This window comes from Eubalaena glacialis, chromosome 8 (genome assembly GCF_028564815.1).
Source record: "Eubalaena glacialis isolate mEubGla1 chromosome 8, mEubGla1.1.hap2.+ XY, whole genome shotgun sequence".
NCBI lineage: Eukaryota > Metazoa > Chordata > Mammalia > Artiodactyla > Balaenidae > Eubalaena > Eubalaena glacialis.
The window spans coordinates 52,033,351-52,058,830 of record NC_083723.1 but is presented as its reverse complement, the minus strand read 5'-3'; the positions used below and the strand labels follow the sequence as shown (position 1 = coordinate 52,058,830).

At 42.0% G+C, this 25,480-nt stretch overlaps 1 protein-coding gene across 1 annotated transcript in view; it reads left to right on the top strand.

Moving 5' to 3' along the window:
* Positions 1-10,899: 10,899 nt before the first annotated feature.
* The window catches only part of GPNMB (glycoprotein nmb), a 28,455-nt gene continuing 13,874 nt past the window's right edge, over positions 10,900-25,480 (top strand). Inside the window, exons 1-4 of the mRNA XM_061197690.1 lie at positions 10,900-11,118; positions 19,052-19,204; positions 21,122-21,265; positions 23,275-23,424. Coding sequence (XP_061053673.1) covers positions 11,049-11,118; positions 19,052-19,204; positions 21,122-21,265; positions 23,275-23,424 — 517 coding nt within the window. The 5' untranslated portion in view covers positions 10,900-11,048. The remainder of the gene's footprint in view (positions 11,119-19,051; positions 19,205-21,121; positions 21,266-23,274; positions 23,425-25,480) is intronic.

Sequence of the window (25,480 nt, the reverse complement as noted above, 5' to 3'; positions counted from 1 at the left end):
ATATTGTCCCCTATAATACTGAATGCCCCCATATTTTTAAAAGGTTAAATCTTTTATAGTTAAACCACTAATACCACGAGCATAAGTTAAGTGGTACCAGTAATATAGCTTCATCAGGTACTGATAACACCTAGTGAAACCCTCAGCCCAGCAAGAGGGTTCAGTGGCAGATTCCAGAAGCAGACTGCAGGGGTTCAAATCTCAGTTCTAGTACTTACTAACTGTGTGACCTTGGACAAATTACTTCACCTCTCAGTGCCTTAGTCCCCTCTTCTGAAAAATCAGAACAATTAGAGTACCTATTGTCTCCCCTCCTCACCTTGGTGGGTTGTTGTGAGGATGTAAAACACTTAAATTATTGTCCAACATATGGAAAACAATCATTGTCATTGCCATTGTTGTTATCCTGGGTGATGACCATTAACTCTCTCTGCTCTAGCTTCACAGCCCTGCCAGAATGTTCTTCCTGCAGCACTGCTACCATCTTTTCTCACACTAGCCCACACTTGACAAAACCTCTGGCATTTTTTCACTCATCAAGTGATCTGCCACTCCCCCTTGGGGGAAGTTTCATTTCTGTGGCATGATAAATCACCAGGCTTTCACTCAGAAGGCAGAAATGATCAGGAAACCCCAGGTCACAACATGAAACAGATCTGGTTTTTCAAGATCCTCATTCACTTAAAAAACTTTAAAAAAATGTTAACCTAGATGGAAAGTTGAGTTAATTCTATTCCTCTGTTTGAAGCACATTCTCATTAGTCTCCACATAAGTCTGTTCCCTTGTTTTATATTTTACTTATTCTCTTATTCACTTTCCTCACTCCCGTCTTCCCCCACTCCAGCATTCTATGTTTAAGGTGACTCTCTGTTTCGGGCTTTGTGAAAAGGCAGTGTGGCAGTGGTGAATGCATGTGTCTTTAAGTTACACATGTGTTATGTGTGATATTCCCCCTACAGTCTTAAGGTCCACGCTGCTGTGAGGACTTCTAGGCTTCTCTTCTCCCTGCCTAGTACCCCAGGGCACCAATCCTTACATCTGACTCTCCTGGTCCCCAGGTGACAGACACCCAAGTTGCTCCCAAACATCCTCTACAACAAACCAGGGAAAAGAGGGGTTCTCGGAAGATGGTCTCGGGAAATCTTGCTACTACGTGGATGAAAATAAAATTGGATCCCCACCTCCCACTACATACGAAGTGAACTCTAGATCGATTAAAGACCAATATCCGAAAGCTGAAACAATGGGATTAATAGAAGTAGGTGTGGGTGACTAAGTGACCTGGGGGAGTAGAGAACTTCTTAAACTAAACCTTAAAAGCATGAAAGTCCTTGAACATTTCTTCCATTCACCTTGGTTTTCCAGTCCTCCCTCACCTCTTGGTCAGCCCTTCTCAATTGCCAAGAGGTTATCTTTTGTTTAAAAACAAAAGTGGAACAACAGAACTTTCAATTCTCCCTTCCTGTAAATCAAAGAGATAGTCTTTTTTCTAGGCTTTTCCTTCGTCCAGCACAGGGGTCAGTAATCTATGGCCCATGAGCCAAGTCTAGCCTGCCTCACAGTTTGGTACAGTGTGCTAAAAAAGGTTTTTACATTTTCAAATGGTTGAGGAAAAAACAGAAGAAGAATATTTTGTGACACTTGAACAACCTATGAAATGTCAGTGTCCATAAATGAAGTTCTGTTGGAACCCAGCCAAAATCACTTATTTCCATCTTGTCTACACCTGCTTTCTCACCGCAGCTGCAGGATTGAGTAGTTGTGACAGAGACTGTACGACTCACAAAGCCTGAAGTAGTGACTCTCTGGCCCTTGACTGGAAAAGGTCTTCCAACTGGATTGCATGCCCCTTGAGGATGGGAGTCATATCCAGTAGGTCTTTTATTTCCCTGATGTCTTAGCACAGGGCCTTGCAGGTAACCAGTGCTACTTCTAACACATAGGACTACTTTTGGCTTCAAGTAACAGAATACCCTACCGATAGGGTTTTTAATTCTAACGTAACAAGGAATCCAGAGATAGGGCTGGCACTGATTCAACAGCTCAAGGTCTCTTCCCCTGTCCCCTCAGGGTTGCAAGAGAATAGAGATAGCTCCTCAGAGAGTTTCTTCAAGTGACCATGTTCAAAGGCAGAAAACTGGCAGCAACATGGGCAAAGAAATGACCTGGTATAGCCTCCTCTTATAAGAGAAAAAAATATTCCCTGAGACACCCCCATCCCAACAGACTTCCCCCCTTGGTATTAGCCAGAAGTGGATCATGTGCTCACTTAGGCCAGGGGCTGGATCCCCCTTCCTTGAGAGCTAGAGATCTCCACCCAAAACTCAAACGGTATCAGAGAATGAGGAATAGGGGATGGCTTTGGAGTAGGCAAAGAATAGCGTCTGCCTAAGGATTAACTAATGATGAGGCTGATTTTTGAACTTGGAAAGGCAACCCAAAAATTTGAACTATTTTTTTCTGAGTGGAACCAAGCAATAGCTTGATTCCAACCTTCCCTATGATTGATAACTCACTTTAAAAGAGAATAAATTTTTCAAATAGTTTCAGATGGTTTTCAAACTGCAGACGCACCAAAATTGACTGAGTAGCTTTTACAAGTTCTGCATGTTCTTTTCTAATGAAATTTAACGGTCCACAGTCAGGTCCCTCAGCTGCACAGAGTCACATGGTGGGAGGCCATAAATTGAATAGCATCCCACAGCCTGCCCTCTTATAGTCAAAACTCTTATATGCATAATGGCTGGTCCATCAGGATCACGGGAGTGATCTTTCACAATGGTTAAACAAGCAATCAAACAGAACGATAATAATGGCTTCCAACCAAAGCATGCTGCTGCGTGTAGGAAAGAAAGGCCAGGATGTGAACACACAGGTTCCAGAGAGATGTGAAGCCAATGCCCAGCATGTGATCCGGGCCCCTGTGATTCAGAGCCGCCGGCTCTGGCAGCCTGCCACAACAGGTGGCCCCTTTGATTCTCCCGACTCATGTGTTTCACATTCTGTTTAGGAACCTCTGCACATTCAGTTCAGCAGATGAGCAAATGCAGACACAATCAAACAAGGACAAGTAATAACAAGAAAAATAATATAACTTTTAAACCTAGAAATCTCGAAATGCCAGCTCTGTAAAGAGAGTGTTATGATGTGGTGGGTTTTATATACTTTTAGAAGATTTGGCTGGTCTTCTTGCTCAATATCAGTATTTCCCAAAATTTTTCAGTCTATGACGTTGTGGGATCTGTCCCCACACGCTTGTCCTATTCTGACAGTCCCACCTGCCTCTAAGACCCAGGTGTGAACATAATCCACACCATCCTGCCCCACAAAAACTTGGGGGAAACAGGTGCAGGGGTAGAAATTACAAATTTATATGTAGCGAATAAAACACTTTGTTTCACAAAGGCAACTTCCTTGACCACTTCAGTGCATAGCCTTAACTTTGTAGATCTATGTTTCCTAATGCCAGAAGAAGGTAAGGAAGTGGTCAAAAGAACAGCAACAAAACATATTTAAAAATTTAAACTTTAAAGCATTGACTCCTGCCATGAACCATAGTCTACCCAAACTTCTCCCAGAAATTCAAATATGGCTATGGAGTTGCTCTCTCTGCTTCAGTCAAACATTACACTTTTTATGACCTGTTGTCAATATTATCGGCACCCCCAATACACACACACACACACACACACACACATACTCAAAAATTGTAATAGAATTTGCATTCTGTGGCTTGCATTCTGTCAGCTTCCAACTGTATCCCCTTCTCCTGGGTCCCTGGGAGAAGCAGGGGGTGAGGCCTGTGATGCTGGGCCCTAAACCTGACTCTACTCACAGGTCTCGGCTCTGGAACAGAGCGTGCGGCTGGGCACACTTTTCACTGAACTGGAGTTCTTTTGCATTTCCGTATTTAGTTCAAGGTACTGAGAAAACCCCTGTTTCATTTTCAGTCATTTCATGTAAAGGATTAGTGAATAGATACCATTTAGCTCTAAAACTACATAAGCTTTAGAATTCACATGATTCATAAAAGAAAGATAAATAAATGTGCAAGAAAGTTTTTGTTCAAACCCACCAAATTAAGAAAATACTGAAGATAAAGAGAGCAAGATGGAATGTAGCCTCTTTATAAAAACTGACCTGCTCTAACAAGGGAGATTGTGTTATTATGTGTGTGAGCTGAGGTTTGTTTCATTACAATTATGTATGTCTTCAATGAAATCACATTCTAAACATTTTCAGAATTTTCCCATATATACTTAAATCAGAAGCTTGCTGCTTTTTATGTGAAGGAAACTTCAATTTGTTTTATAAATTTCATGTAAGAATTGCAATAGCCCTCTCTTATTGGCATAAGGCCTCCAAACCTCAATCAATAAGAATGGTCCAGAGCCTACTCTATGCCTTGCCCTTTGCTAAGTGTTTGTATATACTTACTTTTAATTAATAGTCTCTTCAATTTAGTGACTAGAAAAGTGTTCAAAAGTTATTAGAAGATGTGATGCAATAAAAAGGAAGTAGTATTACTTATGCAGTACTCAAAATGCAGAACCTGAATGTAAGCGTGAGGAAGCATGAGACAACCCTAAAATGAGGGGCATTCTGTAAAACACTGGCCAATACTCTTCAAAAATATTAATGTCTTGAAAGATAAAATAGGCTGAGGGAATGTTCCAGATTAAAGAAGACTAAAGAGGGCTTCCTTGGTGGTGCAGTGGTTAAGAATCCGCCTGCCAATGCAGGGGACACGGGTTCAAGCCCTGGTCCGGGAAGATCCCACATGCTGTGGAGCAACTAAGCCCATGTGCCACAACTACTGAGCCTGTGCTCTAGAGCCCACGAGCCACAACTACTGAGCCCACGTGCCTAGAGCCCGTGCTCCGCAACAAGAGAAGCCACCGCAATGAGAAGCCAGAGCACCGCAACAAAGACCCAAGACAGCCAATAAATAAATAAATTTTCCTTTGGAAAAAAAAGAAAAGAAAAGAATGCTGGAGACAGACAGTTGGGTGTAGGGAGTGGGCATTAAATCAATTATGTGTAATGGGAACTCGACCTCTGTGTTTCCTCTTCTTTATCTCCACTCCTGGGAAATAGGTCAGAGAAAACAATACCAGATGTGCATTAAAACATCGTCCCTATTACACTCACTTTCCGTAGAAATCAGGCTTGACCCTCTGCCCTGGCTGTAGGGTGAGCATGTCACCCTCATAGCTCCCCTCCAGCTGTGGCCCCCAACCCCTGACTTGGTTGCCTGGAGCAACACAAACTCCAGGCCACTGCTCAACCCGTGGGGAAGCTCTTCCTGTCCCTCTGGAGCTGCTCTGTGTGACACACCAGCCACTGGCACGTGTGGCCAGTGAGCACTTGCAATGTGCTGGTCTAAACTGACACATGCTGTAAGTCTAAAATACACACTGGACTTCAAAGACTTTGCATGAAAAAAATATAAAATATCTCATTAATAATTTTACACATTGATTACATGCTGAAGTGATGTTTTAGAGATATCGAGTTAAATGGAACATAGTCTTAAAAGAATTTCAACTGTTTCTCTTTTCTTTTGTAAAACGTGGCTGCCAGGAAATTTAAAGTTACCCACATGGCTCACATTATATTTGTACTGGACAGTGCTACCCAGCTGGGACTGAGCAGCCCCTTTCTTCGTGCCCTCAGTGTGCACCCTGACATATTTCTACCGTAGCACCTGCACGTGCTTCTTCACCTGGCTGTTAACTCCAACTGGACTGCCAGCGCCATAATGCTTGGTGCCCTCTTATCCTCGGTTTCTAGCATCGTGCCTGGCACACCTAACAAAGGGTGTCATGGAGTTAATCATTACTGTTCTTTTTTTTTTTTTTGTAATCAGGGTGAAATTCACATAACATAATATGAACCATTTTTTATAGTAAATATTTTATACTTTTATTTATTTATTTATTTATTTATTTATTTAACATCTTTATTGGAGTATAATTGCTTTACAATGGTGTGTTAGTTACTGCTTTATAACAAAGTGAATCAGTTATACATATACATATGTCCCCATATCTCTTCCCTCTTGTGTCTCCCTCCCTCCCACCCTCCCTATCCCACCCCTCTAGGTGGTCACAGAGCGCCGAGCTGATCTCCCTGTGCTATGCGGCTGCTTCGCACTAGCTATCTGTTTTACATTTGGTAGTGTATATATGTCCATGCCACTCATATGAACCATTTAAAAGTGAACAATTCAGTGGCATCTAGTACATTCACAATGTTTTCCAACCACCACTTCTATTTAGTTCCCAAACTTTTTCACCATGCCAAAATAAAACCCATACTCATTAAGCAGTTACTCCCCATTCTCACCTCCCTATAGCCCCTGGCAATCACCAATCTGTTTTCTTTCTATGGATTTGCCTATTCTGGGTATTTCATATAATAGAATCATACAACATGTGACCTTTTTGGTCTGGTTTCTTTCACTTAGCATATTGTTTTCCAGGTTCATCCACATTGTAGCATGCATCTGTGCTTCATTCCTTTTTTTTTTTAAACGTTCCTTCTTCTATTCACATTATTCCCTCCTACCTGAATTCACTCTCCCCGTGCCTCCTCTGTGCTTATCCAGCTTAACTCATCACTCAAGAACTAAGTCATAATTTCTCCATAAAGATTTCTCTACATCCTCCATCTTCTCTGAACTCCTTTAGCTCTATCTACATTACTTAATTTAAATGCCACACACCAGTGATGTGTAGGATTGGTTTTTAAATAATCCATCAGATAATGGTGTGGGGAGGGGGATGAATAAGACAACATTGGCCATATATTGATGACCATTGGAGCAAGTGATGAGTACATGGAAGTTGATTATGTCATTCTCTCTATATTGTGTATGTTTGAAAGTTTCCAAAATAAGAATTTCAAAAGGTGTTTCATACTATTACCTGTTCTATGAGTCTCATCCTCCCCATGAGATCCTATGCTCCTCTGAGGTCAGAGATTGTCATTCATGCCTTGGTTGATGATGGCTAGTATAGAAAGGCAGACCTCCACTGGTGAATTAAATTCTATCTGAGGTGTTAAAAAATTTCATTGAGAAAAAGCTGAATTTAGACATGAGAATAAAGATCCAAGAGGCTATTCCAGCTTCAGTTTCCTGACCTTTCTTCTACAGTTAAAATCCCTTTTGATTTTTGCTCTAACTTCTTTCTTGGGCTTACAATTGCTCTCCCATGAATGAGTGCAATGCACTGGCTCCTGTGTTCTGAGACATGTCTGGATAATCCATAATTATCAAAAATCTGGAAGCCAGGTTTCCATTCAGATTTCTATTTTTGTCCCTCCCTTCTTTCTCTCTGCTTAGATCCCATTCTAGTTCTCTCTTTTGTCCCACTGATCTACGGGCACCAAAAGTAGAAAAGAAAGGCATCATTGCTTCCACCTCCACTCATTAAACTTTCATGTCTTATTCTCCTTCTACACTAATAATTCAGAGAAAGTACTTTAATAACAAAACTAGGACTTAGTATGATAACCCACACTTTTCTACACCTACTGCTCTTTCTAATTTCAAACGGGCAACTCCTTAAGAAGAGTCTTGTCAAAAAACGTTTGCAGCCAGCACCCCAAGAAGAAAACTCCTTTACCCGAGTCTAGTGTCCGATTCCTTCAGGTAGAAAATCAGACTAAAAATATAACAGCAATTGCCACTTTGTGATAGCAGAGGTGACCAGAAAACGATGCACTGACCTTTTCTCCTCTTTCCCTGAAAAGCAAGGGAAAATATTCTCATAGAAGAGTAATTTCAACGCTTAGCAAACCTAGAAACCAGGGGGTTTAATTACTTATTCATGTGGGGAGCACCCAGACAGGAGAGGCCGAGGAACTGGACACAAAACAGAAGTCTCTGCGTCATTTGTTAATGCTTAAATCTGAAAACTGTGACTCTGATTATAACACGTTAAAAAGCCCACATTAGGACAAAGCAGTCACATGGGCTTTCTCTCTCTCTGAACTGATTCCTTTATCTTCAGTTTATTCTTGCCTTCTGCTCTGCCAAATATCAAAAGCTTTGTTTCAACAAGTCATGTAACCTCTGAGAGTTACTTCCCATCACTGCTCTTATCACACACTCTTCTTATAAACAGAATTTTTTTGCTAAATCACCTGCTGTATAACTGTGATAGGCAGAATAATGGCACCCCCAAAGATGTCCACATCCTAATCCCCGGAACCTGTGAAGCTGTTCTGTGGCAAGAGGGAATTAAAGGCTGCATATGGTATTAACGTTGCTAATCAACGGACTTTAAGACAAGGAAATTAACCTGGATTATCCAGGTGAGCCCAATGTAATCACAGGTCTTATAAGTGAGAGAGGGAGGAAGGAGAATCAGTGTCAGAGTGATTGGGTGTGAGAAAGACGTGCCTGGCCACGGCTGGCTTTGAAGATGGAAGCGGGCCCCGAGCCAGGAAATGCAGGGAGACCTCTAGAAGCTAGAAAAGGCAAAGAAACAGATGCTTCACTGGAGCTTCCCTGCTGCCGCTTTGATTTTAGCCTGCTGAGACCCATACCAGAAAGCAAGGTATTAGATTTGTGTAGTTTCAAGCCTCCAAGTTTCTGCAAATGCTGCTAACCGTGGCAATGGGGAACTTATCCAACACGTATTTACAAGAGTTGGAGAGAAAAGGGCCTTCATTTTTATTCTCTTGCTTAAAAACATCAGTTTGAACTAAAAAATTCCTAAAACTAAAGGGAACTCCCCCACTGCCTGCCGTGACACCTGGGTGTGGCCGCCACCTGTCCCTCCACGAGCCCCCCTTTAGGTGGCTGCTACCCTTCTTCCAGCTCAGGGGCTACTCCTCAGGTTGGGACTGTGGCCGCACGAGGGGTGCCAGAAGCCAGGCCGCTGAGAGGCCATTTAGGACATTCTCAAAAGTTGACTATTTGCTCAACAGCATTTCCACTAGGATAATCATGTGGCTAATACCAGGTAATTGAGATGGTTCCCTTCTTTGAAGGAACTATTTCAAACCTTTTTCACAGTATAATTTTATTTTACAAGGAAAAAAAAACAAGCTTGAAGATATTTCTTATCCAAAATAGCCCGGTATCTTGAATCCTACAAAGTACTTTATATGTTGTCAGCTGTTGATTATCAAGGCACTGATTAGTCAATTTGTAGTGCTTTGAAATTAAGAATTTCTGGTGCCTTGGCCTCCATCCAGCTGCCTACCTTTTGCCTGTTGCCTTAGTTCATTGCTATCGCCTGTTGATGGGACAGGGAAGGAGAGAAGACAAAAGAAAAGACTTGATCATTGTGTCTGTCACCCTAAATAAGATCTCGTTACAGAAGAGTCTGACACTTCCAGTTTTCTTAGAGACAGAAAGAGCTAATCTGGCCAAAAATAGAAGCCAGAACTAATCGTAAGCAACAAAGGGAAATCATACTTTTCAAAAATCAATAGTAAGTTTCCCCTACACTGAAGAGCTTTTTTTAATTATAAAAGTTATTCATGTTTGTTGTAAAAAGAAAACAGAACTATATAGATTATTCACATTACATAAAACCAACAACTACTTCCATTATTCACTTACTCATCTGTATTTGAAATCGGTTTTGTTTCAGTTGTGCATATGTTCCCTTCCCTGTTTTTTGCTTCATATTTGCTTCAAAGGCTGTAAAAGCAGCTCTAAAGAGCTGTGTGTGGCCTTAGGATAGGGAGTTTCACAGCCTATTTATTTCTATTCCTCATTAGCACAACTGAAACATAAATCACTACCACAAATTTTCCCCTCACCCCTGACCAGGCCTTCTACATGTACTGAAAACGGTTATGTGGATGTGACTTAGAGAACAATCACATGCAGTAAAGTCATGTTGCCACATTTTCTGCACATTCTGTAACCAGAAACGATTTGATAAAATGTATGTTCTAGGCAAGCTTGTTCTTACATTTAATGCTTGCTTTCTGTAACATGAAATAAATATGCTATATGTTGAATGCAGTTGGTCCTGAGTGATACAACACAAATAAATGCTTTGAGAGCAGTTATCAAAAATGATGCAGGTGGTTCCAAAAATTATACGGAATTGCACAGATATCCTAAATGCACTTTTGAGTAAATTTCTCAGCTACCAGAGGTGGTGCAGCTGCTTCAGTCCCCTTTCGGCACAGCGTATGTTTTTATCCATGTATGTCATCCACCATTTCAAGTGATGGAAGAGATCGCTCCCCATCTTAGTTTCCTCTTGGGAGAAGGGGATGTACAAGCACTACCTAGCGCTGAGAAGAGCTGGTCGTCTAAATTATCGCAAAAGAAGCATAATCGTGACATTTCAACATGAGCTGGGTGAGTGAATCAGCAAAGGAGTCACAGCAAGTTAATAATCAGTGAGGTTGGAGAAAAATGGTGCAGATGAACCGGTTTGCAGGGCAGAAATTGAGACAGAGATGTAGAGAACAAACGTATGGACACCAAGGGGGGAAAGCGGCGGCAGGTGGGGTGTGGTGGTGTGATGAATTGGGAGACTGGGATTGACATGTATACACTGATGTGTATAAAATGGATGACTAATAAGAATCTGCTGTATAAAAAATAAAATAAAATAAAATTCAAAAGTTCAAAAAAAAGAACAGAATGAATGAACAGAATCTAATTCAAAATATAATAAAACATATTTCAAAAATTTTTTTAAAAAATCAGTGAGGTTGGAGATTGAAATTTTATTTGGGGAAGGCTATCAAAATAGGACCCATAGGAAAGTAAGTCCCTTTAACTAGAAATATGGAATAACAACACTGAAATGGTGTGCATCTGAAAAGTGAATAAATAGACACTAAGAGCAAGTGAGTCAGAAGCACATGAGTGGTTGAACTCCAGAGACCAGATCAAGCAAGCAGTGCTGCTTAATACCATCACATGATCTGCCCCGAGGCCCATATTTAATTAAAATAAGGAGTGGAGCACAGCAAAAACCAGAAGAACACTGTTGCTCTTAGCGGATGGAGCCAGAGGAGTTACAAGTTAAACCTTGATTGCCTGGATCTGTGAGAATTCAGCATGGAATGTCTCTACTGTTTCCTGGGATTTCTGCTTCTGGCTGCAAGACTGCCACTTGATGCTGCCAAACGTGAGTAACTGTCAATTTCTGTATTTTTAACCCATTCTCTGGCTATTGTCTGAAGTGATGGGTTTGTCTGAAGTAACTTTGCCTGAGCCCAAAGTTGGACTTTAGGAAGCATTCACGCTCACTTGTTTCTTCTTCCGAAAACCATTGGGGATGTTGAAAGTGCAGCAGAATGCGTTCAGTCCCCATTCTTTGCTCCAGGCTCTTGAAGTGAAAGACGTGCAGCCCCTCTGCTGTGGAGGTTTTTTCTGTCAAAATTGCCACCCACTCTCTTAGAGACATTGGGAGAGTGGGGGGGTGAAGGGCACAGTCTCTGGCTTGAGAACACAGCAACGCTACCCACTAAATTTTGTTTCATTGCCATCCAACAGGATAGAGCCTCAGATGAAATGGGGCCCAAAATCTAATAATCTCAACCCAGAAGCTATTGCCAACCCTGCTGAGGGAATTCCCTGGTGATCCAGTGGTTTGGACTCCACGCTTTCACTGCTGAGGGCCCAGGTTTGATCCCTGGTCAGGGAACTAAGATCCCACAAGCCGCTTGACAAAAAAAAAAAAAAAAAAATCCTGCTGCTAGGTTTTCACAGACCTGCAGGAGTTTGCTGCCACCATAGTGAGGATACTGAGAAAAGAGCTAAAGCCCTGGGTCTCTTTTCTAGTTAGAGTAGAGGCTGGGGACTTTTTAACAATGCTGATGCCCAGATCAATGAGATCAGAATCTTTGGAGGTGGGGTTGGATCATCCTTGTTTAAAAATCTCCTCTTGTGATTGGAACGGAAGCCAGAGCTGCGAGCCACTGAGCTCACCGGCGGCCCACTTGTCCAGCCCAGGGGATGGGCGGCCATGGCAGCCCCTATCCTCCAGTGGAGTGGGAGAAGGAAGTGAATTAGACCTCTCCCAGAAGGTCCACTCCACCCCACTCCAGTAGAGTGACAACGTTCCCTGGAGGAAAAGTCCTGATTTTGCCAGACGACTCCACTGGGGGAGGTGGGCGCTGAGAAGGGTCCCCCCGTGTGTGCGCCCTGTGCTGGCCGCTTCACTTCAATCAGTCGGGTAGTCCTCACAGCCCCCTTGGCGGAGCAGATGGTCCTCCCACTCCTCAACGGGTGAGGAAACGAGGAGCCCAGGTCGGGCTTTTCACCTGCGGGGCCCAGATCTAAGAGAGGAGGATCCTGGACACACGTGCGCGCGCTCCTCTCACTCCTCCCAGCGGGAGAGAAAAGCCCTACAACGAAGAGGTCCTTGCAGAGGGCGATCCCCGGCGCCTGCTGGGTGGAGGAGAACGAGAGGGGGCCGCTGCAGTCTCGGTGTGGGGGGCGCTGAGGAGCGGGCGCTCGGCGCGCCGGGAGCCCGCGGGGGTGGGGTCCGGGATGGGGACCTGGGCAGGGGGGAGGGGAGGAGAGTGTCCGGAGGCCAGTTCTGCCGCCAGCGCTGAGGCCGGTGACGGCGCAGGAAGAGGACCCGCGACTTCGACCCGGGAGCCCAGACGCAGGGGCTGTGCCGGCGGGGGCCGGGCCGGAGAGCGGCGGCCCGGGGTTTGTCGCTCGTCTGGGCCGCACGGGGCCTCGCAACAGCCCGGGGAGGCCGGGCAGGCCGGCGCTGTTCCCCTGTCCCGGACAAGGGGGAAGGGCCGCACGGCGGATACGAGGACGAGGAAGGCTTTCGTGGCAGCCGCTGTCCTTCCTGCCAGCCGTGGGACTGGACCACGAGTGACTCAGCACCCCTGAGCTTTCGCTTCTTTGTTTGCAAAACTGGGTAATAGGGTTCTTGTGACATCAGCTAACAAGTGCCTGGAGTAGGAGTCGTTCGTGGCAGCAACTGTCTTGTCTGCATGTCCCCCCCACCCGCCCCGGACAGACTCCCACAGAGGTCCGGGGGGTGGAGGGACAGAGAGTGGACAGGTCAGTGGGAGGCCCCTGCACCTAATTATAGCCTGCTGTCCACCAGCAGCCCCTTGCTCTGCTCAGCAAGGCAGATTAGCCTGAGGCTGGCTGGCAGTTTGAGAGGAGGCCCAACCTATTAGCCCCGTAACAAAACCTGCTGTGCCTGGCTTCACCTTGCCTTAAGACGAAATGTCCTGGCCACAAAAAATAAGGATGGGTAGAATTTAGCAGTATATCAGACACCAAGGGATTCCTTGCCATTTTCCAGTCATAGCCGTGGTAAAAAGAGGAAGGAGAGGCTATTGACAGAGTAGCTCACAAGCGGCCAAGCCGCCATGTCTCTGCTAGTACACAGAGCAGGGCGTCGGAAGGGTAGAGGGAACAGCCACAGGGGTGCTGGGTGTGACCCCATTTACCTTCACATCTATTCCCCTCCCCACTTTCTTTTTTAAAGTCTTAGTGTTGGGGGTTTTTGATTGTTTATTCTATTTTTTAATTCAACTTTTTAATTCTTTTTTATTTTTTAAAGGGAACGCTATTTATTTATTTATTTTGGCTGTGTTGGGTCTTCGTTTCTGTGCGAGGGCTTTCTCTAGTTGCGGCGAGCGGGGGGGGGCCACTCTTCACCGCGGTGCCTGGGCCTCTCACTGTCGCGGCCTCTCTTGTTGCGGAGCACAGGCTCCAGACGCGCAGGCTCAGTAGTTGTGGCTCATGGGCCTAGTTGCTCCGTGGCACGTGGCATCTTCCCAGACCAGGGCTCTAACCCGTGTCCCCTGCATTGGCAGGCAGATTCTCAACCACTGCGCCACCAGGGAAGCCCTCAACTTTTTATTTTGAGGTTATTGTAGATTCACATGCACTTTTAAGAAATAATACAAAGAGATCCCCTGCTATGTACCCTTTACAGGGTTTCTCCCAATGGTAACATCTTGCAAAGTTGTAGTACAATGTGGCAACCAGGACATTGACATTGACACGGTCACAATACAGAACAGTCACATCACCACAAAGATCCAAACCCACTTCCCTTTCCCACTCTGCCCAACCCCCAGCCCCTGGCAACCACTAATCCATTCTCCAGTTTTATAATTTTATAACTTCAGGAATGTTAGAGAAATGGAATCATACAGTATGTAATTTAGGGGAGCTGGCTCTTTTTTTACTCAACATAATCTATTGAGGTTGTTGTGTATATCAATAGCTAGTTCTTGATCACTGACTGGTATACCTTACTACATGGATGTACCACAGTTTATCCATTTGCCCACTGAAAGATTTCTGGGTTGTTGCAGCTTGGGCTATTAGGAATAAAGCTGCTCTGAACATTAATGTACAGGTTTTTATGTGAACATAAGTTTCCATTTTTCTGGTACAAATGCCCATGAGTACAACTGCTTGGTTGCATAGTAATTGCATGTTTAGTTTTACAAGAAACTGCCAAACTGTTTTCCAGAATGGCGGTACCATTTCCACCAGCAGTGTATGAGTGATTCAGTTTCTCTACATCTTCACCTACATCTGATGTCATTTTTTTAAAATAAATTTATTTATTCTATTTTTGGCTGCATTGGGTCTTCGTTTCTGTGCACGGGCTTTCTCTAGTTGCAGCGAGCAGGGGCTACTCTTTGTTGTGGTGCTCAGGCTTCTCATTGCGGTGGCTTCTCTTGCTGCAGAGCACAGGCTCTAGGCATGCGGGCTTCAGCAGTTGTGGCACACGGGCTCAGTAGTTGTGGCACACGGGCTTAGTTGCTCTGCGGCATGTGGGATCTTCCCAGACCAGGGCTTGAACCCATGGCCCCTGCATTGGCAGGCGGATTCCTAAGCACTGAGCCACCAGGGAAGCCCCTGATGTCAGTATTTTTAATTTTAGTCTTTCTGATAGGTATGCAGTGATATCTCATTGCGGTTTTAATGTGCATTTACTCACTGGCTAATGATACTGAACATCTTTTCATGTGTTACTTTGCCTTCTGTACATCCTCATCTGTGAAATGTCTGGTCAGGTCTTTTACCTGGATTATTTGATTTTTTAACATTGAGTTTTGAAAATCCTTTATATGTTCTAGATATTATTCCTTTTTTGGAAATGTGGTTTGCAAATATTTTTCTCCCTGCAATGTGCCTTTTTATCCTCTTCACATGGTATTTCACAGAGCAAAATTTTTTGATTTTAATGAGGTCCAATTTATCAATTCCTCCTGTTATAGATTATGGCTTTGGTGTTAAGTCTAAGAATTCTTGCCTACCTAGAGCCTGAAGATTTCTCCTATGCTTTTTACTTTTTTACAGTGCCATGTGTTGAAAGGCTATCTTTTCTCCATTGGATTATATTTGCAAAAATCAGTAGGGCATATCTGTGAGTCTATTTCTGGGTTCTATAGTCTGTTCTATGGGCCTATGTGTCTATTCTTTGTCACTCGCCTTTTAAGTTTGTATTTTTCCTTGATTTTTGACATTTATTTATTTTTTTAAATTTATTTATTTATTTATTTTTTGGCTGTGCTGGATCTTTGTTGCTGCGCACGGGCTTTCTCTAGTTGCGGCGAGTGGGGACTACTCTTCGTTGCGGTGCCCGGGCTTCTCATTGTGGTGGCTTCTCTTGTTGCAGAGCATGGGCTCTAGGCGTGTGGGCTCAGTAGTTGTGGCTCGCGGGTTCTAGAGCGCAGGCTCAGTAGTTGTGGCACATGGGCTTAGTTGCTCCGCGGCATGTGGGATCTTCCCGGACCAGGGCTCGAACCCGTGTCCCCTGCATTGGCAGGTGGATTCTTAACCACTGCGCCACCAGGGAAGCCCAGACTTTTGACATTTAAAATCAGAGGAGAAATCTGTGTTTGGATTATGTTTCTGGAAACACTGACATTCACTCAGGATCTGAGGAAGAGGAAGACTTTGGAAGAGTAGAAGAAACTGATCCTGGGACTCAAAGATGCAAATCTTCATTTCTACTTGATTACAGATGACTCTGAGTGAATCATATCACTTCTCTAGGCCTGAATTTCTTCATCTATAAATGAAAGGATTTGAATGAACTATTCTTAGTTCTTTCTATATAGCACGTTCTACCAGTCCATGACTCAACATTCAACTGAATTTCCAGTTATAATAAACATTTATTGATAAACATAGATTTCCTGCCCTCACTTTGTTCCTTTTTGGAAACAGATACTATCTCACAGTATCACAGGACATTTGTTTTTTTGCCTGATGTAAAGGCCCAGAGGAGAAACATGGCCTGAAATCCCACAGCCTGTTTCGTAGTGGGTTCTGTAACTTCCAGCTCAATGTTCTTTCCCACTCCATCTGCCTCCATTATAAGAAGGGAATTACGTGCTTCCCCTTCCTCCTACCAGCAAAGAGGAATAGAAGGCAGAGGCTAGTGGCATCCATTCAGTATGGCTTCTCTGAGTACCTTCTAAATACCGCCCCTCATAGGAGGCCTCTTTCAGGATGTAAGAGAAAAGGCAGTGTTTCTGTCTCTGAGTCCATAGCCAGACCAAGACACAAGACCATATGACTAGATGAGACAACAGTTTATAGCAGTGTATGATTAGGGGCTGGTGAGGGTTATAGACAGTGGAGCTTTTGCCTGTGAGTAACAGATACTCAAATAGGTTGAGTAAGACATTTATTGTCTCAATCCACCGGAAGGTAGACAAGGCTGGAGGAAGAGCTCAACAACATTGTCAAGGACTCTTTCTTTTCATCCATCTGTTCTGACACCCTTGGTATGCTGGCCTGCTTCCTCAGAATTTTGCCCTCATGGTTAAATATGGCTGTCACAGTCCAGACATCACATCATTATACTACTGTCTCCAAAATCAATTCTCAGGAGGAAAAAATGGAGCTTCTTTCCACTTTTTTTTTTTTTTTAATGATGGAAGAAAATGTTTCCCAGAAGCCTCCAGCAGACTTGCTCTCAGCTCCCGTCGGCCAGGATCTAATCATCAGTTCCTGCCCAAACTGTAAGGAAAGCTAGGAAAGTGATCCTCTGGAATTTTGAATCATTATGGTAAAAACTCTGCAACAAGAGAAAGAGGACAGGTGCAGGCAGGAACTGTCTGCTACAGTCCTCAAAGAAAGGACAGACAATGTGACCACCAGACTTGTCAGGAAAGGCAAAAAGACAGACATCAAGATTGGAAAGAATTTTAAAAGAATTGGAATACTATAAACCCTGGAGCAACCACTCAAAACAAAGAGGTGTAGCTAATAAGCCAATAATGCAGATAAAATGGAATCCAAAAAGAATCCCAATAGTATAAGAAAAGAAGAAAAAAGGAATAAAGAACAGAATGGATAAATAGAAAACATATAGTAGACAAATCCCACAATATTGATAATTACATTAAATGTAAATTACCTAAACACTCCAAATAAAGGGTAAAAATTATTAAACTAGATTTTTTTAGAAAAACAACAATATGCTGTCTACAAGAAACCCACTTCAAATATAAAAATATTTATAGGTTAAAAGTAAAAGGATGGGGACTTCCCTGGTGGTGCAGTGGTTAAGAACCCTCCTGCAATGCAGGGTACACGGATTTGATCCCTGGTCTGGGAAGATTCCACATGCCACAGAGCAGCTAAGCCCGTGCACCACAACTGCTGAGCCTGCGCTCTAGAGCTCATGAGCCACAACCACTGAGCCTGCGTGCCACAACTACTGAAGCCCACGCACCTAGAGCCCGTGCTTCACAACAAGAGTAGCCACCACAATGAGAAGCCCGCACACCACAATGAAGAGTAGCCCCCGCTCACCACAACTAGAGAAAGCCCGCGCGCAGCAATGAAGACCCAAGACAACCAAAAATAAATATAAATAAATTAATTAATTTAAAAAAATTTTTTTAATATGCAAAAAAAAAGTAAAAGGATGGAAAAAGATGTACCAGTTAAACACTAAGCACTAATATCAAAGTATTCTTCAGAACAAGGAATATTACCAGAGAAAAAGAAAGTCAATTCCTAATGTTAAAAGGGTCAATTCATCAAGAAGACTTAACAACTTAAAATAGAGCTTCAAAATACATAAAGCAAATAATGCCAACTGAAAGACAAAGTTGGCAAATTGGCACATCCATAATTATAGTTGAAGGTTTCAACATTCCTCTTTCAGTAACAAAATAACAAGCAAACAGAAAATCAACAGGAACAGAGAAGTGCCAAAGACAATACCAACCAGCTTGACATAAGTGACATTAAAAAAAACACAATACAGGGCTTCCCTGGTGGCTCAGTGGTTGAGAATCTGCCTGCCAATGCAGGGGACACGGGTTCGGGCCCTGGTCTGGGAGGATCCCACATGCTGCGGAGCAACGAGGCCCGTGAGCCACAATTGCTGAGCCTGCACGTCTGGAGCCTGTGCTCCGCAACAGGAGAGGCCGCGATAATGAGAGGCCCGCGCACCGTGATGAAGAGTGGCCCCCACTTGCCACAACTGGAGAAAGCCCTCACGCAGAAACGAAGACCCAACACAGCCATCAATAAATAAATTTTTTAAAAAAACAACAATACCCCACAACTATAGACTACACAACTGTATATGGAACGTTCACCAAGACAGACCATGTGCTGGGCCATAAAAAGATTTGTTCAGCAGTGGGCCCTCCAGTACTGGTACACGTCTCCTGGAACCTTGGAGGCATTCCTCAGCCTGGCACTCCATGGGCCAAGTAAACCGTTTAGAATGGAAAAAGATGAAAAACTGCTCTGAAGATCATTGGCATCAGTGTCTTTCCTAATGATAGTGTATCAAATCCAATATTCAGAAGACATGTTTTGAGAAACCAAATGATGTCTAAGAAATACTGACATTCAAAAATTTTCCTTGATTCACTTAAAGTATGTAAAGAGATAGGATCTGAGTACTTGTATTCAAGGTATTTCTAGTACACATTTTTAAAAAAAGCATTTTCTATCTGCTTCACATATTGGAAATATTATGTATGTGCTTTCCAATCTTATGAAGTGAAAAGTTGCTTTAACCATTGTTAGATAATACTAAATGAGAGATGAGGTAGACAAAATAATTTTTTTTTCAAATATTGTTATAGGCGTTCATGATGTGCTGAGCAATGAAAGACCTTCTGGTTATATGCGGGAGCACAAGCAATCAAATGGCTGGTCATCAGATGAAAATGACTGGAATGAAAAACTCTATCCAGTGTGGAAGAGGGGAGACTCGAGGTGGAAAAACTCTTGGAAAGGTAAATCAAAAGACTCAACCAAAACAACTGTAATTTCTTTTTTTTTTTAATTTCAAGTGTACAACATAGTGATTCAATTTTTTTAACTGAAGTATAGTTGATTTACAATGTTGTGTTAATTTCTGCTTACAGCAAAGTGATTCTGATATATATATATGTATATGTTCATATATATATATGAAGACACACATTCTTTTTTTAATATTCTTTTCCATTATGGTTTATCTCAGGATATTGAATATAGTTCTACAGTTCCCCGTGCTATACAGTAGGACCTTGTTGTTTATCCATTCTATATGTAACAGTTTGCATCTGCCGACCCCAAACTCCCAGTCCATCCCTTCCCCACCTTTCCTCCCCCTTGGCAATAACAAGTCTGTTCTCTATGTCTGTGAGTCTGTTTCTGTTTCGTAGATAGGTTTGTGTCATATTTTAAATTCCACATATAAGTGCTATCATATGGTATTTGTCTTTCTCTTTCTGACTTACTTCACTTAGTATGATTATCTCTAGGTCCATCCATGTTGCTGCAAATGGCATTATTTCATTCTTTTTTATGGCTGAGTAGTAGTCTATTGTATATATGTACCACATCGTCTTTATCCATGCATCTGTTGATGGACATTTAGGTTGTTCCATGTGTTGGCTACTGTGAACAGTGCTGCTGTGAACATAGGGGTTCATGTATCTTTTTGAATTATAATTTTGTCTGGCTATATTCCCAGGAGTGGGATTGCTGGGTCATGTGGTAATTCTATTTTTAGTTTTTTGAGGAACTTCCATACTGTTTTCCATAGTAACTGTACCAATTTACATTCCCACTAACAGTATAAGAGGGTTCCCTTTTCTCCACACCCTCTCCAACATTTATTATTTGTGGACTTTTTGTTGATGGCCATTCTGACTGGTGTGAGTTGATACCTCATTGTAGTTTTGATTTCCATTTCTCTAATAATTAGCAATATTGAGCATCTTTTCATGTTCCTATTGGCCATCTGTATGTCTTCTTTGGAGAAATGTCTATTTAGGTCTTCTGCCCATTTTCCAATTGGGTTGTTTGATTTTTGTTGTTGAGTTGCATGAGCTGTTTGTATATTTTGGAAATTAATCCCCTGTCAGTCACATTGTTTGCAAATATTTTCTCCCATTCCGCAGGTTGTCTTCTAATTTATGGTTTCCTTTGCTGTGCAAAAGCTTGTAAGTTTGATTAGGTCCCATCTGCCAAACAGCTGTAATTTCTTATTTCAGTTAGCCTTGTAGATTGTAGACTCTGAGATCACAGGGCTCATGGTGCTTCCATGAATGACAGTACTCTAGTTACCAAGTGGGAGGCACCTGGATTTGGCAATCTTTCCTTTATCTCAACAATATCACTTTCTAAACTCCTCTCCCCCACCACACACACAGTAAAATCGCCTTAGAAATTTACAATTGGTGCCTCTTGGAAGATTTGGAAGAGCAAGCAGGTTTGGCCTCAGACTTCAGTAACTGATGTGGGAATGGTCATCTTCAGAAGTTCTGCGACTCCAGGGCACTTTGGCCATCTCAAAAGTGTGGTTTGTCAGAAAGTTAATATCTTTCTGTTCATATCAAAAATCAATGAATCCTTCAGTCATTGGTTTTGAAATTAAAAATTGCAAACCTTTAATACCTGTCTCAATCCAATTAAATAGATTTTTAATTATTTTAAGTAAATGTTCTTTCTGTGGTTAGAGAATTCTTCAATTGGTCTGACTTTTTAAGTTTGTCTTCTGGAATGTTGTACTCTGACAGCAAAAGTTAAGAATCCTGCAAATAGTTTGTAAAGAGGCATAAGGATCCTCTGGTTCTTATTTGTAGATTTAACTTTACTTTTGTTTGTTTATCAGTGAAAGGGAAAAGAGGTGTTTGATTGAGCTCCACTTTTCTATGCCCTAGGAGGCCGTGTGCAGGCGCTTCTGACCAGTGATGCACCAGCACTGGTGGGCTCAACTATAACATTCGCAGTGAACCTGGTATTCTCCAGATGCCAACAGGAAGATGCCAGTGGCAACATAGTCTATGAGAAGAACTGCAGAAATGGTAAGGAATGTTAGTCACATCACAGGAACACGCTAGTTCTCCTAACTACTGGAGACCCTCCTCATAAACCTTAATGCTCACAGGTACTTCTGTAAATGCAAGATGCTGCAGTTGTCCCTTGTCACCGCCTCCTCAAGTTGGATAACAGGGGATGTGAATATGTCCCTCCATCAACATCAGCCAAACCCATTTTGGCCAACTGGTGTCTCTCCGCTACTTGGAACTCTCCTCAAATCTACATTGTCAGGCTTGGCCTTTTTCTTTTGGCTGCCCTTTGCTGCATGTGGGATCTTAGTTCCCTGACCAGGCATCGAACCCATGCCCCGCTCCCCTGCATTGGGAGCTCGGAGTCTTAACCACTGGACCACCAGGGAAGTCCCTAGGCTTGGCCTTTTCTTAGTGTCCAGTTGATTGGAAAGAGAATACCTTGTTGGTTCTCAGATTTTGGTTTTATTACTTGGAATTCTTCTGGCTACTCAAAGAATAGTCAATTTGACAGATCTTTGTTAATCAGATAGGTTTCTGCTCACAAGAATTCCTTAAGCTGTGTGCCTAGCACAAATGCTAAGATGTGTCTGTTTTGGTTTTGCTTTGCTCTTAGTTAAAGCAGATAAGCTCTTTGCCCATGTTAAAGAGCACAAATGATTACAAATACATCAAGGGGGATTATCTTGTTAGAACTGTACAGCCTTAAAAACTCAGGTAATTACTGAGATTCCTCAGTCAGTAACAAGGCTAATAAGTGCAGTTATGATCTGATTTTATTACTTAGAACTTCTATGAAACAGTCGATGTGTTTATTTCTTATTAATTCATCATCTTCCTATGAAGAAAACAATAAATTCTGTGTAGAAAGAGTTTGATAATTAAAAAGTGTTGTTTATAATCATCTGTAGCATTTTTCTTTCTTTCTAAAAAAGTTAATTCTTCTGAATGTTTCAAATGACAATCTAGCCCTCTGAGCACTTTTATATGAAAGAGTCCTTGTGACTTATGAAAAGTTATATAAAGTATATATCACCACTAGAAGAAACTAGAATTTTTGAAGAAATGACTAATTCCAGGTGTAGGACAGGGAAAGTACCACGTGAACCAGGGACATCTTGTTGTGCCAGAAAACAAGGGAGTAATGGGGACATGTCACAGGGACACAGAAGGCAGCTTGAGGGGCTCCTACTGGCCATGTTTGGGACAATTTAAGAATAAAAAAAATAATGGCTGTAGTAGATTGATAAATAAAAAGGCTCTTCATAAATGTCAGTGACATTAAAAAAAACGAGGGTGAGGGGATTGTTCTAGATGAAAAGATATTGATCATGACTTGTTTAGAATGGAAAACTGATGTTTTCCAAAACATATACAGAAAAGTAGAAAGCAGGTACTTCGAGATTCAACAAATTTAACATTATTTTCCTGTTTCCGTCTATCTATCTATCTACCTATCTAGGTATGTATCATCTATCTATCTATATTTCTAGGTATATTTCTTTTTTTTTTTCTGAATCATTTGAAGAAACAAAATAGCCAAATGTATGATGTGACCCTTGACTAGACTGTGGTAGGCGTGGCGATGACGTGGTTAGGTAGGAGAATGTCCTTATTCTTCGGAGATGTGTGCTGAAGTCTCTAGGAGAGGAGAGTCATGATGTCAAATGAGTAAGGGAAAAAAACCTACAGACAGAGAGAGTGTATCAAAGTAAAAAGATACAGCATCCCTCAGTTTGGTTTGAATATGCTTGTGATTTGGAGACCCCATATGAAGATAAACATATTAAGTGATAGCTCTAAATTTCCTGAAAAATTGCTTTATATAAAACTCATTGAAATATAACATGTAGGCAGAAAAATGCACAGGTCGTAAAGGTACCATTAGATGAATTCTGAATATTAGGGTTTTAGTTGCCCAACCATATTTAAACGAGTTATGAAAAAATATGAAAATGTGTTTAATTCAATGAAGAGCACTGAGCATTCTTTGTCAATCATGGCGTGTTCCTTTCTCTCTTTAGATACTGGTCCATCTCCTGACCCATATGTTTACAACTGGACGGCATGGACAGAGGACAGTGACTGGGGAAATGGCACCAGACAAGGCCATCACGGGAAGCCTTTCCCTCACCCCCTGAAATGGAATTTCGTCTATGTGTTCCACACACTGGGTTGGACTTTGACAAACCCCCTTAGCTTCTTCTTTACCTTTCCTTCAAATTTTAAATTTTTTCTCTTTCCGTATTCTATAACTGAGAATTACAACACTGGGAGTTTAACAACAGTTACTCTTTTAACTTTCCTTAGCTGGAGTGGAGGGTGAGGGATAAAAGTTAAATCTGGGTTAGCCTTGCCATATCTCCAGGACATCAAATAATTAAAAGGAGAAAAAGACAGGTTCAGCTTTCTTTTTTTAAAACAAAGCTACTCAGGGACTTCCCTGGTGGTCCAGTGGCTAAGCCTCCGCGCTCACAATGCAGGGGGCCCAGGTTCGATCCCTGGTCAGGGAACTACGATCCCACATGCTGCAACTAAGAGTTCGCATGCCGCAACTAAAAATCCCGTGTGCCGCAACAAAGATCCTGCACACAGCAACAAAGATTCCGAGTGCTGCAACTAAGACCCAGCACAGCCAGATAAATAAATAAATATTTTAAAACGAAGCTACTCAATTTTTTTCCATCTAAAATAGTAATATGAAAAATAATATTTATTTATTTGAACCGCACACGGATGGGCATTTGTTGATTTATTCTTTAATTTTTTTTATGTTTTTAAAAGAATTTTAAGAATTTAACTTATGCTCTTTGTAGGAAATTTGGAACATGCAGAAACACACAAATGAAAAATCAGTCATCATAATTCATACCAGAGATTATCATTGTTAACATGATGGTGTTTTCTCTACTAGTATTTCTTTCTTTCTTTTTTCTTAGTATTTTTTGATTAAGATCATAAAATATATACATTTTGATCAGTATCATGAGCATTGACTAAAATTCTTGCGCGGCTTGTGGGATCTTAGTTCCCTGACCAGGTATCAAACCCAGGCCCCAGCAGTGAAAGCACCGAGTCCTAACCACTGGACCGCATTGGAGTTCTCTAAACTTTTTTATATACGTTATTTTAATGACCGCATAATATTCTATTGAGTAAAAGTAAAATAATCTAACTACTCTTCTTCTTTGACATAGCCTACCCTCTTTTTATTTTTTTTTAACCACAAATGGTATCCACTTTGCTTTATTATTAGTGAAGTGATTTTTTTGTTTAAGGAGGACTAAATTTAGGTTATTATTAGCAAAGCTGCTAAATTCTTAGTTAAAAATCTTACCAGGTGCCACCTGGCTCTGAGTATTTCAAATCTGCTGCCAATCATGCAGACTCCAAATTTCTAAATGTTTGGTCTGTCTTCATGAGTTACAGACAGCTTCTCTTTCTTCAGTTAACTTATTTATAAATCAAAATAACATATTAATAATACATGGTCCAGTTGAACAGAGTACAAAATATATAACAAATACTATGCTCGTCTATTTAAATCAGCTGATTTAAAGCCGACTTTTTTCAGTCCCTTCATGGCCCTGTCAGTGAATTCCCCAAGTGTCATGATTTCTTTGACCTGAGAGTTTGCATGGAGTCACTTAGGCTCACTAACACTACAGATTCTGTTTAGCCTAGTTAACATCCATTAACTTAACTAGTTAAGATGTCTTTATTTAACATCAGTTTCCAGCCCAGAAACCTCTGTTTTCCTAACAAGACGGTTTTGAATTTCCATCTTCTGCTGAGGTCTCAGAGTTAACTAATATTTTTCCTCAGCTAAGCACTGCCTCTGTGGTCGGTGCCAGAACTAACATTTCCTCACGTATCACTAATTCCAAGAGACACCTCTTCCCCCTATAACCTCTAACAGAACTGTCTCTGCATTTCAAGGTAAAGGGGAATCGCAAGCCTTTCCTGACACTTTATTTGTTATTTTTGGGGCTGCAACTCGCGCTGTGTGGGCTCTTAGTTCCCCGACCAGGGATCGAACCCGTGGCCCCTGCAGTAGAAGCACAGAGTCTTAACCACTGGACCGCCAGGGAAATCCTCCCTTTCCTGACACCTTTGACCATGTGATGAACACGGTCTTTAAACATCCCCATCTCACCAGCATCCATCTTACAATACTTGTTGTTTCAATGACACATCTGTGCCAGGTGCCTCAAAAGGATTAGAAAAATC